Raw genomic sequence first — 11,149 nt, 5'->3', positions numbered from 1 at the left:
TGGTGGTCTCCCAAATCTTACTCATCAGTTTATTTAAAAAGAATGTATTTTATTTTATTCAGCTAGAAGTATACACTATCACAATCAATCTCTTACTTCATTTTTACTAAAATATTTCAAAAGAATGTTTTACACACATTATCAAAAAAAACTGTACTATTACTTTCCTTCCCCAAAAAAGCCAGAGTGGTTCAATAATAGGTAAAAACGCGTGCTAAGGTCTAAAGAATTTTGCTATATACACAACAGCAGGTGCTAACTTTTCCAGTTCTTTGTAAATCATATACAGAAAATATAGCAGGGCTGTAAGATCACAGGTTTAACAGAAATCAAACTTTAAACTGATTTCTAAAGCAGCACAAATAGACTTTCCCCACATTATGAAAAATATACAATTTTATCACTTTACAGTCATGCACTTTGAAAAAGATCAGTAGTACTCTTCCCCCCCAGTTTCTAGAAAGATAAAAGGTCACTTTAACACTGATTTCATTTAATATCTAATATTTGGATAAAAATGTGCCATTCTCAAACAAGGTTGTGCTCAGCAGTCTTATCAAGGTGCGAAGAGCCAACTGAAGCTGGTTACACTGCAGCATTTCAGGAACTGTTAGGGAAACACTGCTTACTCCAGTCACTCCAACAAAAGTCAAGGATGTGATTTTACTTTCCCTAAGCAAGCAAAGTCCATTTGTAAACAGTGGATGCTTTCTTTGCCAGAGGATTGCAGAACCCAGGGCTTCAATCTTGATGAAATGATCTTGGGCTATTGCCCCAAATATATGAATTTAATGGCCACTATTTCAAGGGATGCTCCCCTTCAACTTCATGTACAAAACTCCTCAGGTAGTTTTCACTGAATACTGAGCGCATAGTTAAGTGAATTTAAATATGCATATAAAATATCTATTTAGACAGCTGAAAATTCAGCACCCAAGTCATCCTGTAAAGTCATTAAGCATCATTTTACCCCAGGAAGACATTTTATAGCTCAAATGGAATAAGTATGAAGATTGGCAAGCCTAAAAACTCCCAAACAGTAACACCGCAAGGTACAGCACTGCCATGTTCTGCAAAATCAGTGATGTCCATCTTACACTGAAGATAAATAAAATCTTAAAGGGCAGTACCCTATGAGTATGAAGTTTGTTCAGCTGAACTGCTGGCTACCCTATAAAGTGGCTCTTCAGGATTTGCAGCACTGTTTCCCTTGTAGGTGAGATCTGCAGGTGGAACAAAACAAGCTTTGCTTGAAGTCAATGAATAGATTTTGAGAGAGATTTGAGAGCAGGGAATATTTGAGTGGGAATTACATAGTGGTGAGACTAGTAATCTGATGAGTAATCAGACTAGTAATCTGAGCTCTTGTCTTGTTGAGAGGACCTGCTAATAGCCTCATATGCACGTCAGAAACACAGTTAACTCTCTCCAAGTGCTGGCAACATTTTTGTTGCTTTAGTTAAAATTCACTGACATAAATCAACCTTGTTCCAAATATACTTCAACTCTCTGCTTAATCCAGCAATCAGATGCCACCAAAGTTAAAATGGACTAAGGAGATGGATTAAAGTAACCCTCAGTTTGACCTTAGATAGTAAGGAATAATGATGCTCTGCTTTACACCACCTTTTCTGTTACAGTAATCTCAATGTATAAATTGTATGGGAGGAAGACAAGTAATCACCAATCAATGGTGACTAGAAACTGGAGGTCAAAATAAAAAGCAAAGAGGAGGCAATCCAGAATCCTCTAAAGATGCTTAAAGGAGACAGTCAGACTCTAGAACGGATTTTTCCAGACTCCATGGGATGTAAATACTATTAGACTGAGAGCTATCTAGCTCATTGTTCACTGACTGAGCAGTAGTAGGAAATAATCTACTGGTGGGTGTATGAGTGAGAGTATGCACTTGTGTTCTGGGGGTGGTTCTTGATTGGTTATTTTTAAATAACCTACTCAACTGCTACATTTCTATTTCTGCAGTGAATAATGAAGTGGTGCTTACTCTTACTGGTTATTTTGTATTTTGGTTGTATTCCTTCTCTATTTTTTTACTGGTTACAGGTTTCAGCTTTGACACTGCAAATTCTTCAGCCAGGCAGCTGAGGTTTATTGTACACCACGAGGCCAATTACCTTTCATAATTCATAATAAACCACATGGGTTCCTTGGTATTGTATCAGTGCTCCATGCCATACAATACCACAAGTCAAGAACTCAACTGGTAGAACAAATTAACTTAGAGGAAGAACCTGTCCAGCTAATACAGTTGTCTGTAGCTGTGACTGATTCTTGTAGGGAGCAAAAAAAAAAAAGTAACGGTGTTTGAGGTCATTACATCCTACAATAATCACTAAAATAGATGCAAGTTTTGAAGAGGAGGCTTTGATCTTTTCACATGCCTGTCTTTAAAATTATTTTACACCAATGAGTTCTAATAAGGAAGCCCCGCTTCCTTGGCCTTTTGGGAAAGAACATCTAATGAAATACAGGGACAGCTGCTGTGACAACTTGGAAAAGGAGGGAGTCAATTCTTACAACTACACAGGCAGCTACTCCACAACAGCAAAATGTAAGTCCCATTATTTTATATACAACAATTTGAAGAGGCAAAAACCCAGTTGTTTTGGTTCATTAACAAAAATAAAGCTTGAATGGCAGGAAGTAGTCTCACCTGACAGCCTGTGTTTATGGAGTTTTTATTCAGCTCTGCGAGGTTGTTGTTTGGTTACCTGACACAGGAACCAGTATAGGTGAGGGAACCAGTAAAGGTGAGGGATCCAGCAAGAACATTAAAAAAACCCACCCACATCTTCCTTATGTGAAAGATGAGCTGCTTTTGAAGATCCTGTGAAAGCCATAAGCACTCAGGATAGCAGTTTCTGCTGAATTATTTCATAGTGAAAGCTTTACAAGAAAAGTGTTAGCATTTTGTAGGGAATACTGTTGTGTGGCTAAGTGACTTCATTCACATTACAAATGCAGAAATCTTGTGTCATTTGATCATGAAAAATTGTTCATTAACACCTGATATGGAGTCTTAAGCCTTTATGTACACTTGTGTGACGAGTACCACCATACAATGTAGGGCAGTACAAGTGTTTTTAGCTTGCCACTCAGTATTTTACACAGAGCCTTGTGAAAACAGTTGCATGTCATTCTTCAAAATAAGGACCTCCAAAAAAAGTGTTAGCAGCTCATAAACTTGGCAGGCAGTAAGCCAATGACTTTGAATTGCATTTTCCTTGGCTGCCTGGAGCCACTAACCTGGCTATGAATCACAGACAAGTGGGTGGACAGGAGCAATACAAATGGTGACTTCTCCACAGGTTAAGGGTTCTTCTTCCTCTTAGAAATTCTCTTGAGTTAGTTAATTCTACAAACAGACCATTACAACAAAGCAGGTTTGAACTACGATAAAAATGATGCAAGTCTGGCATTATTGGATGGTTACCCGGTGAACAGTAGCTCCAGAGCACCACAGCCTGGAAATCAGGCCTTTAGCTGCCATATTTACACTATTGTTACAAAAAAAAAAGTCAAAAAAAAAAAAAAAAAAAAAAGAAAAAAAAAGGAAACCCTGAAAAACCTCAACCCCAACTCCCAAAGAACAGGCAGCCAGAAACACTGAGCTCTGCCTCTTTAGTCTTCACAGAATTCATCACTTCCAGTTGCCAGGACGGTGTTCCTACAAGGGACCCTTGAACTGGTTTCCTGACAGATGTTGCCTGATGGAGGGTTTGGAGCTCGCAGCATCACCCAGCTTTCGCCAGACAACCTGCAAGAAAAAATAAAGGGTTTGGGGAGAGAAATACAGGAATTAAAATTAATTAAAAAGTCCAAACAGCAAAGCAACTGAGGAATAGCAATATTTTTTTTATTGCAGTCTGAAAGCCAAAACCAGCCCTTTCCTAGAGCTGTGCTGCAGTTCTCAGCAGGGACACTGGATGGCATCTTTGCACCAGTTTCCAAGGAAGGAAACCATTGATGCATTTTTCTAATTAGTCCCTCTTGAAATTAGAACCGTTTTTGCCTGGGGTAATAGTATAAAACAAATACACTAGATTCAGAACATAAGTTCAATGGTAGGTCAACCCTGCCATGCTTACAGAAAAGATGCTACCATGAACAGAAAAGATAATGAAAAAGATAATGATTAAAATTATATATACATGACTTTCTAAAAACATACATTTTATCACTCTAGGGCCACTATTTAAATAAAAAATAAACTGCAAAAAACTTTATCGCTGCCTTGAATCTACATGGAATGAATATTTAAAGAGAAAACAGCTGATGATAGACAAATAGAGATGAGTCAGTTTGGGAGGATGAAGTAACAGTATTTTACCTTTCCCCCAGCATAGCTACAAGGGAAATTAAGCAGACAAAATATCCTAAAAATCAGGCTTTAATTTACTCTGGTCTTTGCTTTGCTTATAGGGATCCAGCAACCAAAGTGAAGTGCCTCAGCCCTTGCCAAGGATGCTCACAGTGACTTAGCTTGGCAAGCTGCGTTTGTGTTCACACCCTCTTTTTAGGGTTAAGGTGGGTTTCAGAATTTAAACAGAGCATTAGGCCCCTCTCAACTGCTGGAAGGCACCAAAGGATGCCACCTGGGCCCACCTCTAATGTGAACTTCAAAAAAAGAAGGCTCATAGGCATTCTCCTCCCTGCTCTGGGCAATTGAACAGCACATCCCCAACTGCAGGTGACAGGCGGCTCAGGCTGTGTTCCAGCAGAAATCTCAAACTTCCTGTTCAAAGCCAGAGCATGGCCAAGGTGCTCTGAGGCAGGAGGCAATGCCATGACAGCAGCCACCACAGAGCAGCCACCAGAGCGGAGGCTGGGTCCGAGCACTCACCGCACAGGATGTGGCCGGCTCAGTTAACAGCGTGGTTGCCCAAAACATAGCAGTGTTCATAGCACCCCACATATCATGATGCTGCTTCATGGCTCCAGACAAGATTCTCCCCCTGACATTACCATGTGGTTTGGGCTCAAACCTGTTCAAGCTGGACAGCTTTAAATAAGGCAAGCAATTGTTGCTTAACCCAAACCGAGTCCTTAAAGGCACAGGTGGAGACAATTGCTAAGAGAACTCTTCTAGTCAGGGAGAACCCCTTGCACATCTCTGGTCAGCTAGACTGGCTACTCCACAGCCAGGAAGGCAGCAAAGTGGGAACTATCTACTGAGCTGCTCTGTGCAGTGAACGAGGCACTCAGACTACCCAAAACACTGGTCAGCAGAGCCTCCACTCTTCCCTTGTGCCTATGGACCTCACAAGGCTTACAGCAGATCCCTGTTCCCCCATACTTTTAACAAAAGACCACAAAAGGAACCCCAAGAGCTGCTGGGGGGAGTTCTTACATTGCACATTTCACGAACAATTGCCTTCTCCTTTTCACTTAGGTCTTCTTCATAGTTGTCTTGCATTTGCCTGTCCAAATTTTCATGGACCTCAAGGACCTACAAAAAACCAGTATTACAAAACCATTATGATCCTCAAATAGTTATTTGTGTCCCTAAGAACATCATTAAAAAGTATTTAAATTGGCAGGATTCACACAGCCTTGAGACAAGCAAAGACAAATGTGCCATCAAGCTGGGCACCTCCATTCTCCCTGTTCCCCTGGCCATGTCCTGCCTCTGTCCCACCACCTTCATGGTGTGGCTGCTGGGGACCATTGGCAGCAGGTTGCTTGTGCCCACAAGTGCATCTCTTCCAGGAAGGCTGCTGGTAGTCCCACCTTCCAGACAGCACCCCAACAAGCATGATGTTGCCCCTCACCATGTTCTGCCCACACCCCAAACCTCTAGAGAAGCTCAAGTGGGAGCCAGTCCTGGCCTGCCAGATCCCTCTGTCCTGGCCACCCCACAGAGCTCCTTCAGGGAGAAAGTGCCCAGCTGTGACCAGCTGGTCCTTTGATGACAAAAGGGGACTGCCTGGGGCTAAAGGCAGCCTTTGGTTCCAGCTGGAAACACTGACCCAAGGGATACCCCTCTGTCACACCCACATGCATTCCCACAGTTCCTCCAGACAGGCACATCCCACAAGGTGGGCATAGCATAGCTCAGGAGCCCCCAGGTTTTATTCTTGCCTCTGTGCTGATTTGCACACCTCACCCAGAGCTTCACCACTGCTGAGCCAGGTGGTCAGCTCAGTGTGCAGGGTCAGAGATCCTGCAACCAGCCAACATCATCAAACAGCCCGTGGTCTCGTTCACCACGGTGCATCCACACGCACAGGAAGGTGTACAATAGGTGTAGTTGTGTGAATAAATACTCCTACACACCCCAGGGAGGTACAGAGCCATGCTAGGATGGGTTTCAGCCTTTGCTGAGGTATAAACAGCACTGCACTGGCTGCTCCACGAAATGGGATACCAGCGAAGATTATCCCCAGGTCTGCTTCAGCTCAGCAATCCTGCTGCACTCAAAATGAGTTACAAACAAAAATAGGTCATTCTCCTAGGGCCTGCAGCCTACTTGGGACCAGCCTTTGCACAGACAGGAATTATCCACATCCATTCTAAGAGAGGAAGGGTAAGAGGGACGCAAAAAGCATGTACGTGCTGACAAAGAGAGCATCTATTTTCTGCTAAAGAGGAGGGAATTAATTATTGATCCAGCTGGACTCGTACATTGAACTTGCTTGTCTGGAGCCCGTGTGCTTCCAATGCTGGCTGTACAGGCAGCAGCCTGCAGGAGCAAGGCTTGGCAAGGAGCACCAGTGCTGCCTGCCTGGCAGCCAAACATTGGCTGTGTCCACAGGGCAAGTGTCAAGGAAACCATGGGGTAGATTAGTTAAAGATCACATCAGCCCCTGCTTTCAACAGCCATCCATCTTGCAGGCACAGGAGTCTCAGTGAACTTAAATAAACTGTTTTTCTACAACTTGTGCTTAAACTAAACCCACATTCCTTAGCCTAGGAGATGTGAAAAGGTGGCACAGCATATTATTTCTTTCAGTGGACATGTCTTTTAATAGTGTTAACCAGCCAGAGCTGGAGCTGAAAGATGATCAGATGGAAGTTATGTTTGTATTTAATTTCTGAATCTCATTTACCCTGGAAATCATCCTGCTTCCCAGGCTCAACCCATGTCTGGCTAGGCACTTTGTAAAGATGTGTTACCATCTTGGGTATGGGAAAATCGGGTTCATAGCAATAAATGCAACAGCCTATCCAGGAAAGGCATGTTGGAAGAAAATACACTCTGAAGAGTAGAATAACCTCCTGAAGAAAGACAGGAAGGCCTTTTCTTAATGCTGACCCAGCCCCAGCTATTCTCAGATCCTGCCAGATGCCTCTTCAGCTCTTTAGAAGGACCAGGTTAATGTTCCTCCAGTTACACCACTGGGGAATACAAACATGCCTTCAGATCAGCTATCTCTGGATCAGCTAAAGTTCAAGGACTGTGCACTCAGTGTGGGTCTAAGAAACTGGGGTATGTCCTTCTGTGATTTCTGCCACCTCTCAGCCCAGGAGCCTAAAGGAAACAGACTCAAAGTGGCTCATGCCATCCCCTCCTTTTTGCTTTTCATCAAGCTGCACTAACAGCACTCTGTCCTTTGTTGACTCAGCAGCCCTTTGTGATCTCCCTGGGTACAATGCCAGCCAGTGAGAGCAGCCTGCTCCACTCGGCCATGGGGCTGGACTGGGAAATGCTGCTCTCCTGCATAGGGATGTTACTTCCCAAAACCAACTTTCACCTTGCTCTCAGTGGGCATGCTGGCTTGTCTGGCATTCTCCCTGCTGGTACATAAACTGAGGAACACCTCAAGTGTTCTTGGAGACCACACTGATGTCTGTGAGCAAGGCAGTGTCACCTCAAAGTCACCTGATGCCCCATCCCTTCTGACTTGCCGTACTGACCCCATATGGCCAAATATATTTAAAAAACAAATATTCAATCATAAAAAACACCACCAAAGAATCTGAATGACAGGAAGGGAAGCTGAAAGTTGAGGTATTCATTTCTGCATCACAGAGCATGCTGAGATTGAGGGATACTTCCCAAATTGTGCAAACCTCACTAATTTTGCTGCTTCATAAGTCAGCTGGACACAGCGCTGGGAAACATCCTGCTCCAGCAAGGGAACAATCCATATGCCCTGCTAGGATTTTTCCCTAGTTTTGGAAGGCCAAATCCTGTCTTATCCACAATTAGTGGGAGTGATGATCACCTGCTTGATAGCTCTGTGTGCATGGAAGAGGTCCAGGCTGCTGCTGTGGGGGCAGCTGGGTTATAGGGTAAATGTCAATCTTTCATATTTGTCTCCTCATCACTTCCCCGTGTCTTTAGCAGGTTTGCTCAGTTCCTAAGAAAAGTGCTTTGATGTTCAGTGAGATACTGAGCTGTAGCATATGTACCTTTTATTCTTGTTAGCAAAAACAGCTGTTAGGAGTGCCAACCTGTCATCTTGCTCTTTATTTAGTAGGTGCAAACAAACAAAACTATTTCAGAAGGAAAAATAAAGAAAATCCTAAACATGCTCAAGGAAGAACCTGTGGTAAATTGCAGGCAGTACTTCAGCCACATAGATAGAATTTAGCTGGCAGAAAATCCCAAGGAAAAAGCCTAGGGGATATTATGTATGTGGGTGCAGACAGGGGCAGGCCAGAAGCCCTGCAGATCCATGTGGAGTGGACAGTCCCTCAGTGGCTTTTGCTTGGGCACAGAGCCACATCCTTGCAGCCTCACCACTTGTGGACAGGCTTGCATGCAGGTGTTCCACAAGACAAGTGGAGCCAAGTGCACAGAATCATGGAATAATGGAATGGTTTGGCATGGATGCCATTCATTAGAGCAGGCTGCTCAGAGCCCCACCCAGCCTAGCCTTGAAGGGATTTCCAGGGACAGACCATCCACAGCTTCTCTGGGCAACCTGTTCGAGTGCCTCACCACTCAAAGCAAAGAATTCCTTCCCAACAAATAATCTAAAACTGCCTTCTTTCAGTTTAAAACCATTGCCTTTTGTCCTGTCACTGTGTTACACATAAAAGATCCTCTCCCTCTTTTTATGAACCCCATTTACAGAACTGGAAGGTGTTACAAGGTGCCTCTGGAGCCTTCTCTTTTCCATGCTGAACAACCCCAACACCCCCAGCCTTTCTTCACAGGAGAGATGCTCCATCCCCTTGATCATTTTCACGGCCTTTCCATCTCTCCTTGCCTTTTCTTGCAGTAAGGAGCTGGCCTGCTGAACCATAAGGACTTCCTTTCTCAACCAAGCAGTGCCTCTTCCAGTATCTATGGTGGTACAGCCAAAGCACAAAGTCTCATTTGTAAGCTGCTCTCTTCTCGAGAGAGTCATGATCTGTGTCACAGGAGGTGAGGGTCTAAGGCAGCAGCTGCATCCAGCTTCCACATGAGGGGCTGGCACTGGAAAAGCTGCCCAGTTCTGCAGGGGCCAAATAAGACCTAATCCATATGTTACAGCATGACGTGGCCAAAAAAAGGTCTGCAGCTGGAGACCAACACCTACTAACTGTGCCACAAGGGAGGAAGAAAGATTGAGACCATGACCACATTCCTCAGTCTTTCAGTTTCCAGATGATCCTTGGAAATGGGCCACAGGATGGAAAAACAGACACCTCCTCATCCCTCCGTGCCACACTGACCTACAGGAGAATTTCCTCACACTTCAAATGTGAGAACACTTTTAACCTCAAGTGAGTGAGCAGGACACATCATGTGAGATCATTTCTGCCCCTTGAGATGTGGCTGCTATGTCACCTGCTTCCTGACTCAAGCCATGGCAGTTTCCAGGGTTTTGGAGACAAATGCACCTCACCAGCCAAACTATGAAGTCTCAGAGGAGAATTTCTTCTGAATTTCTTCTAGCCCTTCCTAGGAATCCACAAAGCTCTGAAGCAGAGAGATTACTAGTAAGTGCAAACATCCAATCATCCAAGTTCCTTTCAATTCCTTTAAATGAATCATTGCACCAGACCTTCCAAACTTAATTTCCAGTTTCCATGAATCTTCCTTATTAATTTTCAATCCTTTTCATATGCTTATCAAATCACATCTTAAAACCATTTATGTTTCTTGCCCTTAGTGAGAAATTCAGTCCTGCAATTCCTAAAGCAAATAGGAAACTAATTGCTCCCCAGAATATGATCATAATCAATTTATAAGTATTTGATCTTGTAATTTAAAAACACTACCAACTCTGCTTAATACTATCCCTCACTACCACCTTGCCAAATGGAATGAAGAGAGGAGCAGAAAGGTATGAACACCACAGTTTGGGAAGAAAAAGCCAACAGCAGTAGTCTGGATTAAATCAGAGCTTTGATGATCAAATGTGATCAAAGAAAATCAATACAAAGTGACAGAAAAACAAAGGTTCACATGGGTTTGCAACATTCTGCAAGGCAACAGTTTAGCAGATCCATCTGTATGTGTATAAATATAAATATATGCATATACACACACAGGAGAAATGTCACCCACAAGCACATTGCAGCATAGTACAGGATGGAGCTTTCTATAGCACAGAGCCATTCACAACAAGCAAAGAAGAAACTTGTTGGAAAACACTGAACAAATATATGGCAGCAAGTGAACTGCCACTTGTGTGGTCAGCTCCTTTGGGAACAAGCAAAACTGTACTAAAGGTATTTCTTAATCCTTGACTGTGCTGGACATCCTCCTCTTAAGGAGTTATACAATCAATCAATAGAAGTTATACGATTTGGATGTCTAAAGTCTCAAGAAAGCTGAAAAATCAAGATTTTCAATTTGAAGGATCATTTATAATTTAAATTCTAATTAGATCCAAATGAAATCAAACTTGTCTTGCCTTCAATAACTATTTGAGAAATGGTGGCATTCAATATCCTCCTGGGATCTGGCAACTGCCCAGTGGAACCAGTACCCTTCCCAGCCACACTACTGCTTCTCCTGACATTTGTTGGTTTTAACACCACCACCACCACCACATCTGTCCTGGAGCCAAGAGACCCTGCACAGGCATGATATACTATGATAGAAACACTAAAAATTATAAAATTTAGGGAATTTGTGGATCATAACCATGAGCAATGTCTGTGCCATTTATTTATCTGTCAGATGTGGAAAGGTACAAAGCAAAGAGATTTCTAATCATCTCTCCAGGTCTAAGATTATCCAAGCTGG

At 43.1% G+C, this 11,149-nt stretch overlaps 1 protein-coding gene across 3 annotated transcripts in view; it reads right to left on the bottom strand.

The window, feature by feature from the left end:
• Positions 1-115: 115 nt before the first annotated feature.
• Positions 116-11,149, bottom strand: part of CCDC85C (coiled-coil domain containing 85C) — a 110,202-nt gene continuing 99,168 nt past the window's right edge. For all 3 annotated transcript variants that reach the window (XM_084208574.1, XM_084208576.1, XM_084208575.1), the window contains 2 exons: positions 5,372-5,470; positions 116-3,778 (listed from right to left, as the gene is read on the bottom strand). In XM_084208574.1, coding sequence (XP_084064700.1) covers positions 3,689-3,778; positions 5,372-5,470 — 189 coding nt within the window. In that variant the 3' untranslated portion in view covers positions 116-3,688. The remainder of the gene's footprint in view (positions 3,779-5,371; positions 5,471-11,149) is intronic.

This window comes from Fringilla coelebs (assembly GCF_963513975.1).
Source record: "Fringilla coelebs genome assembly, chromosome: 6".
Classification (NCBI taxonomy): Eukaryota; Metazoa; Chordata; class Aves; order Passeriformes; family Fringillidae; genus Fringilla; species Fringilla coelebs.
Note: the sequence above shows the minus strand (reverse complement) of the source record. Positions and strands in the feature narration are given on the sequence as shown.